This window comes from Artemia sp. Qi Xiang Cuo, chromosome 1 (assembly GCF_049724085.1).
Source record: "Artemia sp. Qi Xiang Cuo chromosome 1, ASM4972408v1, whole genome shotgun sequence".
Taxonomy (NCBI): Eukaryota; Metazoa; Arthropoda; class Branchiopoda; order Anostraca; family Artemiidae; genus Artemia; species Artemia sp. Qi Xiang Cuo.
Genome location: NC_142794.1, coordinates 50089268 through 50112061, shown reverse-complemented (window position 1 = coordinate 50112061; position 22794 = coordinate 50089268). Strand labels below are relative to the sequence as shown.

General features: G+C 36.7%; 1 protein-coding gene across 1 annotated transcript in view; it reads right to left on the bottom strand.

Moving 5' to 3' along the window:
• The window catches only part of LOC148956437 (uncharacterized), a 570204-nt gene that overhangs the window by 343220 nt on the left and 204190 nt on the right, over positions 1–22794 (bottom strand). Inside the window, 5 exon segments of the mRNA XM_089090886.1 lie at positions 549–905; positions 3971–4141; positions 7346–7441; positions 8062–12774; positions 18792–19118. Of these exon segments, the coding sequence (XP_088947012.1) occupies positions 549–905; positions 3971–4141; positions 7346–7441; positions 8062–12774; positions 18792–19118 (5664 nt within the window).

The following is a 22794-nucleotide window of genomic DNA, read 5'->3' as shown; positions in this document are numbered from 1 at the left end:
GTTTAGCAAAATCCTCTAAATAGGTTCAAAGGCGGTTGTTCGCGTAAATGGCAGATTTAAATTAACAGAAAATGCTTCGTGGTGGCGTAGTCGTCCCTAAGAATTCACGTCGTCCATATAAAATACAAACGATTAATACGGACATTTGTTTTAAAGTTTAATTTAGCTAGTTTGATTCACTTGATATTTGATCAAATTATATGCATTGACGCATAATTACACATCAACTATTATCAAGGAGAGCTGCAGACATTATAAGCTCACTCCTAACAAAGTTGAGGCAAAGAGAGTAACTTGTTACAACTTCGCTGGCAATTATGTTATCTTTACATAAAACGAATTTTGGCCAAACAGTTTGACAGAGAGCCTCACTCGTTGATAATTTGGTCCGTCAGAATCCCAGAACCTACCAGAAGAATATTAGTAGCCGATTATATAAAAAAAAGAACTGCCTAACTAGAAACAAATCATCAAGTAACGGATGGTGATCCAAAACCATAATAAAAGGCTGCACTTCATTTTATCTAGAATGCAAGCTAAGGTCTTACCTTTGTCCGGATATCATTCAGCATTATCTTCCCGTTTTTTATTTCGGCTGCAATACCACCCAGCATTTCTAGGCGTTGATCGGTGCTTAAGCCACAGCCTCTATCGGTTTTAGTAGATTTTTTTACCATTTGTTCGCACCAAGAGCAAAGATCCTGGACGAGTTTTCTATAACTATCAATATCAGCTTGTTGACCTGACTTTTTGTCAAATAATTCGTCAACTTTTTGGTGAAGAGTAATAAGGTCGTTTCGGACGTCCTCTACACTGGCCGATTCAGGTGCGAGACTGGTTAGGCGCACTTCAATATCATCAAGCTCTTGCATCTTTTCATTCACAGCATTTTTCAGTTCCTGAATCTGAAATAATAAATCGAAGATAATATATTAAAGAATTAAATGATTAATTAATTTTTATTCTACACGGTATGCTAATAATGTGAGGATACCTCAAGCTTTTAGAACTAGATCTTTATCTTGAATACGTCACATTGGGCCAAATGTTTGGAATAATTTGCTCGAATTTATGAAAAAGTCGGCAAATGTGTATAATTTTCGAAGAGATCTAAAACAGTTTGTCCCAGGTTGTATAATTTTTGAAGAATAGTTAAATTGAATTTCATTCGATCTTAACTTCCAATGAAAAAAAAAAAAATGGAAATAAGTTGTTTTAATTTTTTATTGGATCGAAACAGGTTTTTTTAGTGTGTTGGCAAATGGCATGAGTTGCTGATTGGAAGGGTTGCCACGACAAGGTGTAGGGTAAGTGCATATTTTTTTCTCTCTCTTTATTTTCCTTTTTAAATTTTATTCCTATGTTTAAGGGGTTACTCCAAGCAAGTGAAAGCTTAGGGAGGGTTAATTGTTGTGTTGTATTTTTTTTTTTTAGTGTTTTCTTTGTGTTTTTTTGTTGTTGTTTGTTTTCTTGAACAAACCCAGCTATCAAATTGAAAATTGAGATTGAAGAGACACAAAACCTCATTTAAGAACCTTTTTAACACCATCTGAACGTAGGATGCCGAAGAATTTCAGCTTTAACTGGACGCATATTTCAAATACACTATTTAGACATTCCATATTTTAAAATATTTAAACTGCTAACTTATGAAGCTAGGTTATTTTAAAGTTATTATATAAATAAATAATTATTTGCACACACACGCATATATATATATATATATATATATATATATATATATATATATATATATATATATATATATATATATATATATATATATATATATATATATATATATATATATATATATATATATATATATATATATATATATATATATATATATATATATATATATATATATATATATATATATATATATATATATATATATATATATATATATATATATATATATATATATATATATATATATATATATATTAAGAAAATTAATCAGGAGAATTAGAGAATTAATGACTCTCACTCAAGAGGACAACCTCCCAAGTGTTGGTGGGAAAACTCTTCTGACTACCCCTTCCCAGTATTGCTGATAAATGCGACAAACAGGGAGGCATACTGAAAAATACTGTCATGATATCATTAGAGGAGAAGCCCCGAGTCGGCCAGCCCGGCTTGATGGGAGTTAAGTAAGTAAGTAAGCGTCGATTCGTTGCGATTCTCGATTTCGGTTGTCTTCTAACAGAATATTTTTTTGTGATTCATTTACATTTGTGATTCGTTGTGATGCTCGTTGTTGCAAGTCCTCTAGCCTCATATTTCTTTGTGCTTCATTTTTGTTCTTTATTAACTTAAAAGTTTTTTCCACGCCCTTTGCTTTAGCTGTTCGGATTGGTCTTGTCACGTAGGATGGTCCAGGCTCTTGGACAAGAATTTATTATTGTTATTCAAACTACGTATTATTTTCAACCTTTTATATAGTGCACGACGCCACTGCGATACTATCATATATTTTTTGCTCTTTACATGCCTATGAATGTGACGTCATTTACATGACGAATATTCAAAAATTAGACAAAATTCTAGACGAATTTTCCCAAGCTCATAGCCTATCTAGGCCATTTTCCGGCCATAAAATGAAGTAAACCAATTTTCAAAAAATTATGGGCCGCTTTCGAAAAATTGCATACGCAAACAACTATTGATCGTTTAAAGAGACTAGTAACGGGAGACCGGAGGCTTCATTACCGGTCCAAGACAAAACTACGCACCACGCTTTTATATATTGATTCTTATTGTCTTCTAACCGAGGCTGTTGTGGCAGTGAAGCACCACATTGATCATCCTCCGCTTCTTGCATTTTCATGTAATCGTTGGCATAGCTGTTTGTGTCTCTCAATGTTTCTTCCAATAGAACCATTAGGTTGCGAGAAATTCATAATTTAAAGGAAATGCAAATCGTTCTTCAAGCGCTTCATCGGGTTTAAAAAGTACATTTAGCCATATGAAGATGGTACAAAATCCCCTTCAGGGGTTCGTGATGGATGTGCCACTCAATGGACTTTGTGATAAATTTGTCCAGCTACTTTGAAGCTGAAAAAATTTCAGATTCGTTTGTGGAACTTTTTAGACAACAAGTGATATCCTTGAAAAAGCAAACCAATTCATTTGGAAATTACGGAGGTGGCAATTTAATTCGACAAAGCAAGTAGCAATATCCAAATAAGTCACCTTTGTTGGCTATTCTCTCCTCAGGCAAATGGAGGGGTCCACAGTGAATACAAACAATGTTGAAAGATCCTAAAAACTTGTAACTAACACGTAGTTTAAATATCTTTGTTTGTACTGGGTTTTGTACCACAGTTTGTTGGCCTCGAAAATTGCAATTGCGTTGTTCTTATAACGTAATATTTCCTTCTCCTTCACTTTTATTTTTGAATCGTTCTGATTCTCGCTTTCGCTTGTTTTCTAACCGCAGAATTCTTTGTTCTCCACCACATTTACACTAAATTAGTCTAAAAAAAACTGAATATACATAAACGCTTCAAAAAATTTATGCTTTTTGGCCCTCCATCTTGGGCCAAATGAAAAGCAGTTGTCATCCCCGAGTAGATGGGAAGAGATCGTAACTAAGGATTAAAAGGAATCGGAACGTCATTGGAGGGGATTAAAAGTGAGGTTCAGATAAATTGGAAAACAGGAAAAGCGTGAGCATCTGTGTAGGCCCAAGGGGGTCTGGTCTGGTCCTGTAGTAATTCCTTTCTAGCGGTAGTTGTAGAATATAAGAGCAGACAACTACGGAGAATTCTTGTAAAAAATCTAGCCAAACCAAGAAAAATCTAGAAAACCAAGAAAATAAGTTTTCTTAAGTAATACACAAATTTTCAAAATTTACACTGCATAGTTTTATAGCAGTTACATCAAGGGATAATATGAGCTTCTATACTATGTGAAGTATATTGACTTTGTTCAGTTTTTGAAATGCAGTCAAAATTAAATTTACCTGTTGAAGCTCATTTTGGGCAGCTTCAGGTCTAAGCTTAGCTGGCTTCTGCAAAACTGATTGTAAGTATTGACTTTTGTCAGAAACCCAAGATCTAATGGCATTCTTGTTGTCTAGAAGATTATCAATGTCCTTCAAATTTGATGATGCACTAGTAAGAAGTGTTTGAACCTGAAAAATTGAAGATGTCATATTCTAGATATTGAACTATCAATCTGGAAGTTAAAAAAAACAAAAACAAACCACGGCACTTAGATGTTATAGCGACCACATCAAAGAAGTAAAGTTCGGTTAAATCTAATAAAATAGTACCAAATATAATGGAAAATATAATACTTTAGAAACAAAATTATGGAAACCACGACACAGAATTATGGAAAGCGGGGTGCCCAGAACACATTATAGCAAATACCTAACCTAACCACCTCTATATGTTAAATATTTAATTAAGATATACCTGCATAGTTACCGTTTATCTAGCTCAGGCTAAGTTGATTATCTCTGAGTGGACACTGAAAACCGGTTTCTATACAGATCCAGAACAAAGTATGGTTGCTATAATACGTAAGTGCCCAAATCACTAATATTTTACAGGCCTTATTTAACAACTATTTAAGTTTGTACCCTTCTTGGTGCCTCTCTTGAATTAGCTGCAAAGTTTTGCCGGAATAGCAAGTACCATTTATGTATCATGTTCGGTAACTGTGAAGAACATGTCTTGATATTGGACCCAGAAATCCATTCTCGTATTCCCAGGAGTACAACTGAGTATAACTGGCCCGATTTGGCGTCTCTGCTGTACAGTATCGCAAAAAGAAAGAAATAACAACCTAACCAAACTTATGTTTATTCTATCCACAACTAAAACAATTTTCAAATTAATTTTATTGTTGTCCATATCATCTTATTTTTGTTTGAAGAAGGTTTTGTTGGCGCCTTTTGGGCCAAAATTTATTCACTAAAATTGGGCAAATCAGTATTTTACGCCTTTTTTAGTGGATTGGGGCCTTGGTCCATAAAACCTCAGGCAAAAATTTCAAGCCAAAGGAAAAACCATTTTCTTTCCCAGTTTAATGGGCCCATGCCTCTAACCTACTTTATTGTGCGTGACAGTTTCAAAGTCCCAGGGACTTACAGGTGGAAATTTCACGTTTCTCATAGAAAAAAAAAATGTGACCATTTTCTAAAAGCGCGAATATTTTTAATTTTCTTTTTTTTTGTGCATTGAATTCCTCGTAACAAAAGAGCTGGAAGATATGAGATTTGAGCTAATCAGAAAAACAGTTTTCGGTCCCTCCTTTGTCCATTTTTGGGAAGACCATACCCCACAGTATTCTTTTTTTTTTAATTTGTCTTCCTCTTGCTATTGGACCTACAGCTGTATTGTTCAGAATATTCAAGGGAAACTAGCATTTTGGGCTGCTTTTGAACCCCAAAGTACCCTGGTTCTTTCCAACAAAATGTTTGGAAACAATTCTTGAAAATTTTTAGCTAGTCAGAGATGGACCATTATTGTTCCCCCATATTTGGGGGGTCCATGCCCAAATTGACTTTTTTTTCTGACCTATTTTAGAGGGAAACCGAATTTTCTTCTCAATTTAGTCTTGTGGAATGGTCCAAGGACTTGAAGATTTAAATTACAGGCCGATCAAAACACAAACAGTCTTGGTGTGACTCCATTATTAGTGGATCCACAACCCCAAAATAAAATCGTCCTTACATATTAGGGCCCTTTGGCCCAGAGACTTACTAGTTTTAAGTTTCAAGCAATTCAGAAAACAATCAGCCCTTTATGGAGCCCCGGTTCCAGAAGAACAAATATTTTCTTCTAGTTTTTCCTCTGCATTCGGGTCCCTTTGGTCCGAGGACTTCAGAATATTTCGAGTTTAAAATATTCGAGATTTCAAGTATCTAAGAACTTTCGAAGTTTCGAGCGGATTGTAAAAAGGGTTTGGCCGTTTTTTGGCCCCCCTTAAGAGAAAGATAAGATACTTATTCAAAAAAGAAAACACCAGGTCAGGACACTTATTAAAAAAAAAATCACCAGTTCAAGCCCCGAAGGGCCGAATTTGCTCCTACAAACAGTTTCTGTACGCTTGGTTTCTCTTGGCCGATGGACTTACGTATGATCCTAACGATAATAATCGTTAGGTCCTTACGATAATAATCCTTGAAAGTTTCTAGCCAATCAGACACCCAAGAAAAAATATACAACACTTCAGTTTTAAACATATATTTATACGGACCTTCTGACTATTCTGAGCAAAATCACCATCTGAAAAATTTGATACGACGTCTTAGGGGGAGGGGTTACGAAAGAGAACGGTAGCAAAAATTCACACATAAGGGGGTTGACCAATCGCTTTGAAACCTTATGCAGGAAGATAGAAATTACAACTATAATCGAATGAGCCCCCCGCTCCAAGTTTCTACGACCACGCCTTCAATAGGAAGTCGTTGGAAAAAAAAATTCAAAAATAAATAAATGAAAAAAATTACATTGAACTTCGATATACGTTGAAGTACCCACAAATTACTGATTTTAAAAGAAATTTTCCATATTTTGGGAGACTTGTTTTCTTGTCTACACGGATTATTTTTTGGAAATTTTGCTCGCCCCCATTAAAATTGTTATCTTGAAATCTGGATCCGAGGCCACATAGAGATGTAAAAACACCCAGAATGCGGTTGACCTCTGACCGTTTTATCCCTTAAAAACAACGCTAGAACTTTCGATTTGCAATCGTTTGAGCTCTTCCCAAACTTTGAAAGATCATTCATCATGGTAATTACTTTAGTCAGCCTGAGTGCTGAATAAAATTAGAGAAACGTATTCAGCTTACCTGCAGCTATGGGTATTTAGACATGGTTTCACCAAATGATATTTTGTGATATTTTGACTGGATATTTTTTGTTATAAGTCAAGCCAATTGACAAATATAAAAAAAGCCTGAAGATGGCACAGAAAAAAAAGGGCGGAAATAACCCCTAATTGAAGATTTGATTCCGAAACATCCATAACCCTTAAATATTAATACCCTCTTAGCTTAAATTAGCTTATACCCTTTTATTACCCGTTAATACTACTTGGCTTAGATTAGCTTAAATACCCTCTTCTATCCCGTCCTATATGATGAAGCCAGAGGGAAAAATACACGAGTGAAGCATTGTGTTCCTTTACTAAGTATGTGCAGGTATTTAGTCTTTGACTCGTTTTTATTTATTCATTTTATATGGAAGAAGGTCGACACATTGTAAAGGAGAAAATTTCACCCTTTGCCGTGAACACCAGACATTTATCTTTCAGGTACTTTCTTTTAAGCGGGCAATTTATTCTGCAAAGGCACTTGCTATTTAGACGAAAATATAGCTTACCTTTCTATCCAGTTCATCCGCTTTATACTCATACTCGCCTTTCTCTATTTTCTCTAAAAGCTTCTTCAGAATGTGAGACACTTGCATGCCACCAGGCTTAAGAAAACATGCAAATTAGACTACATCTCGTGCAACAATACATTTATATAAGAGCAATGAAAGTAAAAAGACTTTTGTATATGGAACCAAATTAACATGCAGTAAAAAAGGGATTCAATATCCTTTAAGAGATAAATCTGGCTGGATAGTTTTTTTCGACTAACATAACAGGTAAATTCAAGAATTCAGTTTCTCTTTTTGTAGAAGCTTTATAATTTTTGTTTTTATGTTTTGTTTTTGTTTTCTCTCTCTATTTTTTGTAGAAGCTCGAATAGATCTTCGTCAATTTTACAAATACAAATGAAGCCGTGAATATACATCATTTTAACGTCTCAATAGCTAAACATAAACTTAAAATATCAAACGAAGGGTATTGACAAGATGTACAAAATCCCTTGTTATCAGTATTCCATTTCCCGTATCAAGCTTCCTTTTCTTTAGGAACGGATGATTTTTTGTTGTTCAATTCTTTCAAGTACTTCGAGCAGAAAAAAGAAAACTATTGTACGAAAATCAAATATCAAAGCAGAGGACAGGGTCAAAATTAAGGTAAAAATTAAAATAACCAGAAAAAAACTGCTAAAGCTACTTCATAAAATGTGAATGTCCATTCTTACCTGATCAAGGGAGTCTTCAAGCTTAGCTCTTACATTCACTTCTTTTTCTGGTATTTGATGGACTGCTGTATCGAGTGGACTACTTGGCCTCGAAATGCTAGCAGTTGCTGCTTCACAGGCGGCTACAGCAGCTGCTAACCTTGATTTTTCGAATAAAAGCTTTGCACTCATTGCGTTTACGTCTTCGAGATATGTTGACCAATCCTCACGGGACTTCAAGGCTGAATTTTGAAAGTTTGAAATTTCGGTATCCCAGGAATCAAAGTTGTTCATTATAGAATCGAGGATTTCTTCATATTCTTCAAACTTAGATAGGCTTTCTTGAAGTCTAAAACGTATTTGCAATGCAGTATGAAGCAGGCTGTCATAGCTCTCTTGAATATTAAAAAGTTGGCTATCTATAACTTTTTCTATGGAAGGAGAAGACATTATATATCTTTCAACTTGAATATGACCCTTGGAACGTACTTGCTCTAGTATTGGTTTATAGTCGTATATACTTTGTGTCAGTGCATTGTGAACAACAAGCTGGTCATTTGTTTGATCCTTGTTACTGATATACATCGAGTTGTGAGCCATAAGCTGAAATGAAGTTTGCAACAGCCATCTCTCACATTCTTGGAGAGCTTGGTGATAAGCAAGGTAGTCTTGGATCTCTGTCTCTACATCATACTTAGTCTCTTTGCATGTAGCACTTAGTTTCTCCAAGTGAGCTCTGATCTTTGCTAATCTAATTACAGCCTTGTCATTTCCAGCCCATTTAGTAATTATTTCTGCTTCTTTTTCAAGATCCTCAATATCCGTGAAGTGTCGATCAATCTCTTGTTGCATATATTTATAACGTTCAATCACTGTCTTCATTTCACCCATCTCACCTCTTGATTCAGGTTTTTCGGATAAAGCTTCATCAATTTCAGACAACCATCTTTCTAACTTTCCAACTCCATCATTGTAATCTTCCCAGCGGGATACAGCACTTTTTAATGCAGACAAAGAGTTTGAAACATCAACATTCAACGCATCCCAGTCTGCCCTTAGGGTTGCTATAGCAAGTCTTCCTCTTTCTTCGATATCTGAATCCACAGATTCAAGAGCTTTAGTATAAGATTCAATCATGACATTTTGTAGATGTTGTCCTTCAGTAAGACGAGTTGCAACAAGCTTAACGGTGTCATAGTGCTCTTTCGTTACCATCTCATCACCAATAGTACAAGAGTCTTGAACAGTACCACGCGATCTTTTAAGCCACTCTGAAAATTCGTGCATGTTACGTTCAAATACTGAGTGGTCGCCCACACTTTTTTCAGCCTTTGAAACTAGAGCTTGAACTCTGCTTACCGTTTGGGCATATGCTGTCTGAAGAGAAACAGTTTGATCACGAACCGGATTGAATGCCGATAACTCAATAAGTAATTCACATTTATCATTAAGTTCTTCCATCAACTGTTTTTTATGGTTTACCTCTGATAGAATTTGCTTGTATGTGGCTAACTCAGTCTTTGGATCATTACTTTCAAAGTGCTTCTTTTGAAATTCGTCGAGCCAAGATTTTATCTCACTAAACACTTTTTGGAAATCAATCCAAGCAGTTGCACATTTTGAAAGTCCTTTCTCAATTTCCAGAGCCATATTTCTTACAGCTTCCCATTCAGAATGTAACTGCATCATTTCTTGACGTAGAATATCCTGTCCCTCTAGGCTAGTTGTTTCCAAAAGTTCATCAGAAACCTGAGCGACTTTATTTACAAGCTGTTCGCCTTCTGAAAAAGTTTCGATAATGACACGAACCTTTTCTTGACTTGCACTTACAACTAAATTATCTCCGTTAATTACAGCATACTGCTGAATATCCATTCTCGTTTTTCGAATCCACTCCATTGCTTCATTACGAGAATGCCAATGCGCTTCATGGAGTTTAACCTGGTCTGCAAGAATAGAAATCGTCGAGGACAATACATTATTTAGTTCATCAAACTTTTCAAAAGTAGGATCATATTCTTGTCGAGATACTTCACCATTAGCTTTTATTTTATCATCGAGGCGCAGAAAAAGATCGGCATATGAGTTTGCGTCCCTTTGAAGCGCTTTAAATTTTTCGAACGTTGCCTTTTTCTCGCTTAAGTCTGTTAGGATAATCCTTTCACCATCTTTAGGTAGAACAGAAATTTTGTTGTTCATTTCTTCCAGCCAATCAACAAGCATTCGATGAGCTTTGTCAATTTCTTCAAGCTGTGAGACCCTAGTAACAAGTTCTTGGCGCAGTGTTTGCAAGTCAGAAACGATTTTATCAAATTTTTGTCTTATTGCTTCGTTGTCTTCTTGAATTTTAGAAGCACCAGCCTGCTCAGTATTGAGAATCACCCTCTCTTTGAGCTCATTCATGTATCTTAGCTTGTTCTGGCCTTGTTCTATGCTTAGTTTGATTTGTTTAACTTGCTGAAGTTTACTTTGAAGTTCAAATAGTGAGCCAGAAATACCACTACAACCATCATATTTTTCTTTAATATCATCTACCCAGTTCTCACACTCTTGGCAAAAGGCAAGATATTGTTGATGCTCCTGATAATGCATCTCCAATCGTCTCATAACTTCTTTCGCAAGGGATAACAGCGTATTGTATTTAGTTGTTACAGAAGTGATAGCGTTCGATATTCTTGAATCAGCACATATGTCTAAGAGACCCTGAGCTCTCATATTTAGTTTATCCAAGTCTCTTTGCCAGTCAAAAATATTTTGGAGATGAAGCTGAAAGTGTTCCAAAATATCCTTCTTTTCCTGAAGGGAGTTCTGTAATTTGTTATATGCTTGTACTGATTCTTCTGTTTGATTAAGCCACTCTAGTGCTTCCAAGTACTGATCTTCGTACTCTGTCCATTTTACAAGGCCATTTTCTACAAGCGATTTGGTTTTGAATAAATTTTCAGAGTATGCATCAAATTCTTCCTGAAGGAGAGCACATTCTTCTTCAATCAGTTCCTTATTTTCGTCGTCAGCATCACTGCATGCGGCTTCACCTTTACCCAAGGCGAGCTCCAATTTTGTAAGACCCTCCTCCTTTTCTGTAAGCAACACTTGAATTTGAGCAATTTTACTCCCTAGTGAGTCCTTATCACCAATTGGCTCAGATATTTTGCTTAGCTTTTCCTTTGTAAATCTGACCCACTGCATGAAATCGTTTCCCGTATCAATAAATTCTTGATGCTTTTCCACTGCATCTTTTTGTTTAGCCAGGATGTCATGGGCTTGTCGGCTTAAAGTTTGGTATTTACTAGTTATATCAGTAACAGGGCTTGATTGTTGAAGATCTTCAGCTTTTAATGTAACAGAAGCAATCATAGGCTCAAAGGAAATAATATCTTGAACAATATTAGATGTTCTGCGAAGATTCGCACGCCTTTCCCCAAGATTGAGCATACGCAGTCCTTGAGTTAGACCTTTACGAGTTATTGGTGTCTTCTGTTCCGAAGCTTGCAAAAGTTTCGCTTCTCGGTCATTTATCCAATCATTCAACTGAGAGTATGAAGAAGAATAATCAGCCCATTGCAAAAGGGATGTTTCCAAACTTACTTTTGAAGTTGACATTTTTTTGATAAGCCGATCCCAGTCTGACTGTAAGTTTCTTAACTCTTCCTTCATTTTTTCTTTTCCTTCTAATTTAGTATGTCGCAGGACTTTTTCCCCTAAATTTACAGCAGTATGGATTAAATTTTGAGCTTTATCTTGGCAACGGATTAGTTCTTGAAGTTTTTGTAGTCTCGCCTGTATCACTTCTCGATTGCCTTCTTTGGAGGCTTCACTTGCTATGCGAATTGTCTCACGAGCGTCTTCGATCCATAAGCGGGCTTCAGCCAAAGTGTTGTCATACTCACAATGCTGATCAGCATTTGTTTCAACTTTTCTGATAACGTCTTTTGCTAAATTTATTTGTACTTGGTATCTGGAATGCAAATGCCTTAGTTGATTTGAAATATAAGTATCAAGGTGTGATTTAAGCAGATCCGAAGCAGTCGACTGGAATTTGTCAATCTGGCCTTTCCCGCTTTCAAGTCTTTCAAGTAAAGATTTAACTGTTTCAACTTGTTTTGCTTTTTCAGCATAGGTAGAGAGCATCAAATTCTTTTGGGCCTTAATTTCAATATCAGCCTGAAGTAGCCAATCAGACAGACGTTCATATTCTTCTTTATAATCACGCCACTGCACAACAGTTCTTTCAAGCGACTGCTTTTGAGTTACGATTTCACGGAAAAAAGTCTCAAATGCTTCATTTAATGTTCTTACTTCGTTTCGAATTGTATCCTGGCCTGAGCCTGAAGTTGAAGCAAGTACAACTTCACAGCATCTATTGAGTGCTTCAACTTTCATTTGACCTTGACCTTGCTTGTTTAAAAGTGCATCTAGAGATTGAACTGCAGATTCAATTGCAAGACGATCTCCAAGTGATCTGTGCTTTAAAGCAGGCACTTTTTCTCTGGCTCTTCTTATCCAAGTTGTCATGTCATCGTAGGCCTCTTTGTAAGACATATGATCATTCAGTTCATGTTGTCTCTTTGCTCTTAGCACCCGTACGCTTTCAGATAGCTTGTCATATTTTTCAAGAATATTTTGTGCCTGAATGGCTGCTGAAGCTTGTTGTCCACTAGAGACCATTTCCGAGGCCTTGGTTTTTAAGCTTTCAACTTCATATTTGTCACATATTATTTTTTCTTCCAGACTCTGAAAAATAAGAAGAAAAATTAGAATAAGGATTAGAATAAGAGTTAGAAGAAGGCTAGAAAAGGATAAGAATAGTGAGTAATCATCGAAAGATAAAATTTTGAGACAGTTAGGCTACTGAAGAAAAGGACGATTACATTTTGGGGTTGATGAGATGAAATCATAAAATTTAGGTAAGTTTTATGCATCTATAAACTTGCAGTCTATAAACTTTGAAACTAGAGCCAAAATAAAATCTTGCTGCTTTCTTTTTATCCCAAAAGAATACAAAACTAATCATAAAGATGCAAAACAGCAAATTACATTTAAATCAGATATATAAATAAGAAGACATTTGTCGATATACGGAGTTTCCAAGAAAACCAAGAGATCTTTTAAAACATTTAAAATGTATTTCGTTTTCAGTAAAGTAAAAGTTATGTTCTGGATTTAGAAGGCATGGGGGGAGTCAGCCCTACTTCTCTTAGTTTCTGTTCTTTTTTATTTTGACTCGCTTATTTATTGCCGTTTCTGTTGTTTTGGGTTTCATTTATTTATTGATGGTGATTTATGGTAGTTTTACGCTTGAAAAATTACCTGACTTTATTTCTATTCAACTTTTGGTTTAATAGAGCTCTTTACTTTTCTTTGAAAAACTTCTTTTGTTGAAAAAGTTTTTTTTTAATTAATTTTTGTTCGTTTTTAATTGACACTTTCTTTTTCATCGGTTAAGAAAAGAATATTTTAAATCTTTTTCATTTTTCTCTATAAGAATCCATATTTTGGCATACTATTTATACATTGGCCAAAATTCTTCAACAATTTTAGCAACCAGGGATGATAAGAGGATTTACCTCGAAACTATGGCCGAACAGGCTGAGGCAGCCGCTAGACGGGGAGATAGCCGTTCTGTATATGCCATAACGAAGCAGTTGGCGGGTATTTCAAAGGCGTCGTCAACCCAAGTTGAAAGCAAAGATGGCATTTTATTAACCCAGACTGATGACATAGTCCGACGCTGGAAAGAGCATTTTAGCGAGGTACTAAATCAGATGCCTCCCACAACTACTTTAAATATCCCTGAAGAACCACTGTTCGATCTTGGAATATGCCCTGGCCCTCTCATACTTATTGAAGTCAAGGAGGCCCTAAAGACTTTGAAAAACGGAAAGGCTGCAGGCAATGATGGCATACCACCAGAATTACTGAAGTACGGTAGAAGCGCCCTAGCCGAACCCATATTTAAACTTCTTTCCCGTGTTTGTGATGAAGAAAAAGTCCCTAGTGAATGGTCGAAGGCAGTAATTGTAAAAGTCTTCAAAAAGGGACAAAAGACTAAGTGTGATAATTGGAGAGGTATTGCTTTACAGTCTGTTGGCAGCAAAGTTCTGTGCCAAATAATTCTTAACAGGATTCAAAGTAAAGTGGAGAAAGTGCTGAGAGATGAGCAGCACGGATTCCGCCAGAATAGATCGTGTTGCGACCTGATATTTAGCCTGAGAGTCCTGCTGGATGAATCCAATGAATGGCAAGTTCAGCTACTTATAGTATTTATAGATTTTCTCAAAGCCTTCGACTCGATACATCGCGGACCCATGTGGAAGATTTTAGTGCATTATGGAATTCCGACCAAAATTGTAAATATAATTAAAGCGCTATATCATGATATCATGTGCGCAGTACAGACAGAGGGTGGCCTAACGGAGTGGTTTTCTGTTTAGTCAGGTGTAATGCAGGGCTGCATTCTATTACCATTACTGTTTGCCATAGTGATAGATTTTGTTCTCCGTGGATGCAGTTTTAGTGGCGGTATAAAATTAAATCCACTGAGAGAACTCAATGATGGTGATTTTGCTGACGATGTTGCGCTTATTACCCACGACCCTGAAGATATGCAACGCAACATTAATGAACTCGGTCGTATGGCAAATGCTGTCGGACTCTCCATAAATGCTAACAAGACCAAATCAATGTCGAATGCAGTCATACCTGACTTAGCCGAAGGACTTTTGGTTAACAACGAGGAAATTGAGGAAGTGAGAGAGTTCAAGTATCTCGGCAGCATTCTTACACAAGATGCCAATTCCGAAAGAGAAATACTGTGCCGAATAACATTGGCTGGGTCTGCTTTCAGCTACCTTAGAAATTTTTGGAGAAATAATAAATATTAACAGAAGTTAAAGCTTAGAATTTATAATAGCAATGTGGTCTCTGTCCTTATGTACGGCTGCGAAACTTGGAGTATCACTGCTCAACTAGAACGACGACTCCAGGCATTCGACAATAATTGCCTAAGGTCTATCCTAAATATACATTGGACAGAAAGAATACGAAATGATGAAATCTATCGTATGACAAATCATACCCTCTTCCTTGATCTTATTAGAAAGCGGCGATGGATGTATTGGGGGCATATGGTGCGAATGGGGGAAGGAAGGCTGCCGCACGATGCATGGTGTTGGACACCCCCCGGTCTCCGCAAATCAGGGAGACCGAAAATGACCCTTGGCAGGTCGCTAATGAAGGAGGCGAAGCTGGCGAGGTCCTCGTTGGAGGAGCTATGGTTGAAGGCTCAGGACAGGTCGTCGTGGCGAATCACTGTTGCTGCCTTATGCGCCCCCAGGCGTAGGAGGACCTAAGTCTAAGTAAGTAATTTTAATGATATACGCCCTTTTGAAAATCTGGATACAACTAGTATATTTTAATTTAGTTTCACACCAAACCTTTCCTTGAAAAATAAAACTTGGTACCTTATTCTGTTGTTAAGACTTGGTATCTATGGTATTTTGACAACCTGGATGCACTTAAACCCTTTTGATTTAGTTCAATAGTTAGAAAAGAAGTAGTAATAGTAGTAGCCGTTGAAGTTTCAACTTAATACCCTTGGTTGTTGTGAAGATATTGCTGAGACGTCTCACTGACACCCAGCATGCACATAGTGCCTTTTTTATTTAATAAGTCAAGTAGTTTTCTGCGACGAAAAAAGGAGGAAGTTTCATTAGATGTAGATGTTTTCCAGAGGAATTGTCTGCTGATTCTTTTGGCTACCCGTCTGAACGACCATATTTCAAACACTAAGCGCCACGAAAAATAAGGTTCTATCTCGCTTTCTAGGGCTATAATGAAAGAAAGGTTCAGATGGCTAGGATACGTTCTGCAGATAAAGGATGACAGATTGCAAAAAATTGTCATTTCCAAACAACCATTTAGGGTCAAACAAATGCAGGTAGGCCCTGAATTGGGGGGGGGAGGAGGGTTGTGAAGAAGAATTTAAGGAAAACTGAGACTTCTTGGGGTGGTGTTAAGAGGGAGGTTCTAAATAGATTGGCATGGAGGAGGAGCGTGCGTAGATGTGTTTAGCCTCAGGTGGCATGGTGCTGCAGTGAGTTAGCAGTATAAGTGGTAGTAGTCCATTTCCATCTCCCGGGCCGTTCCCGAAATATCGCAGATAAGGTACGTTATCGAAATACAACTTGCGTACACATAGTGGCTTTTGATTTAGCTTTACCCTCTACCTCCAGGTCAGAATTCAATGTCCACTCCTTCCCCACAGTACTCCCTGTGTATCAAGTTCAATCTTTGAACTTGATACTGCGAGTTATTCCTGATATTTCTGAAGATACGCCATTTTGGTAAACTGGCAACACATAATGTCTTTTGATTTACATTGCTATTTAATGTTATATCAAGCCCACAGGAGCTAATAATGTGAACAAAAGATTGATAGATCAAAGGAAAAGTTGTTTAGCAAACTCCCCCCCCCCTTTAACATCAAACATTAAGTTCCCTTGCTCCTCTCCCATTTCCTTCCTCAGCAGTACCTGCAAATTTCAACTTTAAGTTCCAAGCCGTTCCCGGGATATAGAAAAAGTTCTATCTCGATGATCTGCATATACATAGCGTATTCCAATTTACCCCTGCGCCCTCTCCAAAGTCAACATTGAGACCAAATTTACCCCCCCCCCCCCTTAAAACATTCCATAGAATTTTCAACTCGATCGCCTCACCATTCTCGGAAGGTTGTAAAACTCGCAAGACTGGTGGAAAAATCGGGTGCACATAGTATATTTTGATTTGCTCAGGTACCTCTGTCGTTTCTAGAGTATACACTAAGAAAACTCAATGTATCTTGGTCTAGCAAACTATTCCAAAAAACTTCTAGCTGATAGAACAAGCAAGACAAAACAGACATAGCTAACTTTCCTATTAAAACCTGTTACCGAACAATGGGTAACTTACATAATTAAGAGTCTTTTACCCTGGGGCTGTGGAGCTAATGTCGACCCCGAACTTGTACTTATTAAATCTTTCGAGGTTTCTGATCAATGTCACTACCTCAAAATTTTGATCCAATATCATGAGGCCTAGGGGGATCGGGGTTAGCAGGTATGGGTACCAGAGATAGGCTCGTTGCCCCCAAATCATTTTCGATTCTTATAAATGGTATTAGAGCTTTCAATCTCAATTCGAATGTGTCCCTTCCCAAGTGTCTCAATCACCCCTGTATTCAAAGAAAACGACAATAAAGAAACAATTTTTGGAAAAAACATATTTTTCTTACATATTCAATCAACTTGTCAGTTTGTCTTTACATTTTTTCTAAACAGTATAAAACATTTTCCAATATGTCAGATTTCATTTAAAGGGGGCAAAATTATTTGTTTTCGAAGAAATTGTTGATGGTTCTTTGACAAAATCGAATCTTCTACAGAAAAGAGTTTACAAAATTCAACACGCTTTTATACAACCTAGAGTTCACCAACATTTTGACTCGAGAGGAACTTTTTGTTCTCCGGAAGCTAGAAATATATCGGCATCCTAGAATTCAGAAACGGACATCTTTTAAATTTGGTTCCAACTGGAGCCACTGTGAATTCTGTCACCTAGGTGAAGCTTGGGGGCTGCACAATTCATTAAATGATACTTCACTTTTACGGATACCATAATGCAAAACTTGATGTTTTAATCAAGCAAAATGAAATATACGATTCACAAATGGTGTTTTTTTTCAGCAGGCCATATAACCCGAAGAGAAAGAGTAAATATATTTGACAAAGCACCAAACTATGTAAAAAAAAAAACACCCCAGGAGTCAATTCAAAACCATCTAAGTTAGCTAATTTAGATTAGACGATAAAAAAGGTAACTTTTGCACCTTGATTACGTTTGAAGTCTTGGTCTTTTATTTTAAGTAAATAAAATATTATCTAGCAGCAAAGCGGCAAATTTGCATTAGTGGTAGTGCAGAGAGGATATCTGGGCTTAAGGAGGACACAGAGGCTTATACGATCAAGTATCTCTCTCTCTCTCTTTTTTTCCGGTATTCCTCTAGCACGACAATTTTCAAAAAAGATGAGTCAAAGGAACTCAGATGCATACGCCTTAACCACTCGGCCACGACTGCTTGGAACTCAGATGCATTTTTTTTTCAAAACCTTTTTCAAATACAGAATTTTTGCTTAATTATGCAAGTAAATGGGCAGTGATAACCAACACCTCCTTTTTTATTGCAGTTCATAATGGCTTCCAAGCTAAAAGACAAAGCTTGTTATTTCAGTCTGAATACCCAGGATCTAATAAAGGTTTGAGGGGGCCAGTTATTTTTTCTATATTTTTTCCTTTTGCACCCTCTTACCTCCAAGGACAGTATGAGGCATATGAGTTTCCTACCGACCAATAAAGTGTTTTTGGTCCTTTATAGCCCCCAATTTTTGTGAGGGGGGTTTGCCTTTTGCACATTAGGATCTTCTTAGCCAAAAGACTTAGCCAAAAATAACTGATCAATGACAAACTGTTTTTTGGCCAATTTTGGGACCTCCTTCCCTCCACAGCAAAAATGTTTCATGTTTTAACCCAAAAAACGATTCCCGAAAGTTTCGAGCCAATCTAACACCAAAAATAAAGACCCCAATTTTCAAGGTGAATGAGCCAATTTTCGAAGTAAACGCGTCTTAATTCAGTCTCTATTCACCAAAGAGTTGACAATCTTGGAAGGCTGATTTAAAAAAAAGAAGAGAAAAAGAGTACGAGTAACTCACCTTTAGCCTCTCGACTTGTGCTCGTTTTTCATTGTAAGTAGTCTGCAATTCGCTTGAGGCAGAAACATCTTTACTTAAACTATCAACAGTAATGTTCAAATGATGAATTTGTTCAAGGAAACCAGCCCATTTCTGGATAGTTTCATCTAGATTTGATTTTGTCTCAACCATACGCGTTGCAAGTGCTGACCATTCTTCCTGAAGCTCGTTTAGTTGACGATTGATATCAGCATGCCCATCAGGAGCTGTGTTAGCGAGAATATTTTGAGCCAATTCAACCGTTGTTTGAACTTTTGTAAAGCCCTCTTCTTTATACAGCAATAAGTCCTTAATTAAGAGAAGAACAGAAAGATAAAAACCAGGAAAGCTTACGCACTAGATTAGATGATTTATAGGGCATTACAATTTTCAAAGTATGAGATTTACCCTACTGCAGGAATTGAAAAATTTCAAGATAATATTTAGTACCTGTGCATAAATTTCGCAGAAATTAAACATAAAATATTATTTTCTCTATCACCCTTCTTTATACGCTAATTGGATGTGTTAACTTTGGCTTTATAATTTCAAAAGAAAAAGAATAAGGTGGTCCAGAAACAGGATTAACAAGATAAAATAAAAGTTTAAAATCGGGATAAAATCCCTTTTAATAGACAGTGTATAGAAATTCACAAAAATGCCAGATATTTCGGTCACATTTACAGTGACCGAAATATCTGGTATTTTTGTGATTTTCTATACACTGTCTATTAAAAATGATTTTGTCCCTATTTTTAACTTTTATTTTATCGTCATGGAAAGGCAGTGTGGTCTCCGAAATTATCTAGCATTAACAAGAGCAGATTGATTTGATTGCGCTAGAGATAAAGAGTTCAAGTCCCGACCCTACGGTCCACGAAAATGCATTTTATTTGTCAGAGTTATCTTCAACAGAACATATGCTGCCTATGACTCTTAAACACAGTGCGCATACCTGCTTTTTGTGAAAAATATGAACTTTATGAATTTCTGACCATGAAAATATGAAGTTTATGAACTTTTGATTGCACTTTCTATGAACCAATTATGAACCTAGATTTGCGATGTGTGGACACATCGTGGAAACTGTCCATGGACACAAAAAGTGGCAGTTGGTGTTTTCAACACTCGTGAACATAAAGTTTTAGTTTTTTGTTTAATGAGTTCAGTTAAATGTTTTTAATTTGTATAAAAGGACAAAACAAAACAGTACAAAATACTCCACTCTAGTTGTCCCTTTTGGCAAAATATGATGAAATTAAGGACGACTTTTGTTTGTTTACCCTGCTTTGTATTAGCTCAACCTCTCTGGCTGCCTCATTTTCTTGACGCATCTTCCGGCTCAAAGCCTTGATCAAACTTTGTGCAAGGCTTATTTCTACAAAGTCTTTTGTATCTATGGCTTTTTTCAGCTTCTCATTAGCTTCTTGAAGAAGCCATTCTGCTACTGGTCTCTTCTCCTTTTCAACTGACTTCTTTTCAACTGACTTCTTCTCCATCAAATCTTTTTGCCAGGTCTTTAATGATCTTCTCAGATAGCATCCTCTTTTTTTCCTCCTCTTCTCTTGCCTTCTTCTCCTTATATTTTGAACTCCTCTTCAGCCTGTTCTAGATCACTCAGCTTCCAGGTACACTTTACAGCTCTAGCACGCATTTCACCCCAAATTCAACAGCTATCTGGTCAAGGGTGGATCTAGGATTTTTTTTAGAGGGGGGGGGGCAAAATAGGTTGATCCGATAAACAAGCGTTAGGAGGAAGTTCAATTAACGCAAAATTGCTTTAATTAAGTAAATTACACTAATTTAGACTACGTTAGGGAGGGGCACCCCCCCTCGCCCCCTCCTGGATCCGCCACTGTCTCTGATAATAGAAACTAACTCGGGCCTGTTCTCAAACATCTTTAGAATGTCAGAGACTATCAGTCTAGCACTGAGCATTTTCACTTTTATCGATGATTTTTCCTCGGCCATGATCCGTCTTGTCCGGGAAAAATCACGTTCAATGTCAGCGTCCCCATGCGACATGCAGAGAGCTGCTTTCACCATCTTTGAAAAAAGGGGATATTTTGTCTGTCCTTGATGGTTTTTCAGCCTAAAAACCGAGTTCCATAAAACATGAATCCTTGGTGAATTCATGTTCTTAGGAAAAATCGGTTGAAGCTGGAGGAAGTTCCATTCATCACTGGCAGATTCAGTGTTCACACGGGAAGGCATCAATCCAACGATTTTCACAAAGTCATTTGTTGTTGTCTCAGGATTCGTGTCATCCAGCCACAGGCACCATAAATGCTGAAGGGCAATCTGACCTAGTGATTTCTCTTCAATATGGTGGCAGGCGGCCAGGTAAACAGTTCTGGCACTACTCCTGAAGTTCAGAGCATCGACTAAAAGATAGCTTAGTACAAGAAGATATAGGGGCAATATAGGAACCAAGTTAGATGTAGTAATGTCTTTTTGAACAGAAGAAAATGTATGTTCACAAAAAATACAGTGTTACAGTTTGAAGCGTTTAAATACAACTCTTGCACATTTGCTTCGCTTGTCCTATATAAAAAAAATGACAGCAACCGCAATTGCTTTCCTGCTGATGACAGGAAAAATATGAACTTTATAAACCTTTTTTCTGAATTGTGAACCATTTATGAGCCTAGGTCAAAAATATGAACTTTTTTCATAATTATGAACCTCGTGGAAGGCCTGGAGCACCCCCCTCCCTCATATACATACGGAATAGCTTCTGTCCATTTTAAGTTTCAATGTTGCTCTTTAATTATAGTGGAAAAGAACTTGTTTATTTTTTAGTTTCCTTATCCTTATTTAAGTCAAGCCCAGGTCTAACGAAGATATGATATAGGCCATTGGACCCATAACTCGATTCTTTGCTGTAAAATTGTGTGAATCAATAATTGTAAATTGACTAGTAGCGTCCAGCTTATCCAGTTTTTTTGCTTAAGAAATAAATTTTGCAAAATAATTAAAAATTGGACAAATTTTGATTATTTTGTAAAAACTTTCGATGAACAATAGTTTTGTTGAACAATTTCTTAATAATATTTTTGCTTGAGGATTTTGGGTCGAGGGAGAGGATTACTACTATTCAAATGGGTGGAAATTCCGCTTGACGTTTGATATTCTACGCGGCTTTAAGGCCTTGCGATCTTTACAGAGATCTCAAACTTCTCTTTGATGTTTATATAAGTCGCATACATATGTTCAATTACACTGAAACATAGTATACAAATATGAAAAGAGAAATGTTACCATGTAAAATCGCTGAAAACAAAGCTCTTAGTTCCAATTGCCAACACTCCCTGGCGAAAAAAGAAATTAATTTCTGTTCTCCCAAGAAAAGAAATTTCCTGGCAAGGCTCAAAATACCTCACCTTGCCTTTTCAACTTCTGTTTTGGTAGTGAGTGAATCCAACATTTTATGCCATACAGAAAAAGATAGTCACAATGGAAGGGGCACTACTACCCCACCCCTCCCCCAAGAATCAGTAATAAAGGCAAAGACCAAGAACATTCCTGGAAACCAAAAAGGATTGGGTATCAATTAATATTGAAATGCACTCTTATAGACATCTGTAACCACAGCCACTTCCACCTGCACAACGACCTGTCACCCCTCCTTTCTAATAGATGGTACGCAATTATACTTAACTAAACAAAATCTTTTAATGGAGAACCAAATGAATCTGTTTATTTAAATCAAGCTTCAAGATACATTTCCATAATAACTATTTATCTCGTATAGACTACTTGACTTTTCAGGAACAAATATACTACTGTACGGCATAACTTTCTCTGCAATTGGGAAGCTTTTTTTTATTTTTAATTCTTATGAATTGATTGGCTATATTAAAATTTCAGTCTATAGCAGCTTGGTCTTCTTTAAGGCAAAATCGTAGTTTGGTGCCACAAACGGGCAGAAAACGCCACTTCCCTGTAGCGCAATCATTTTTTTCACTTAAAAATGGCACTAGAA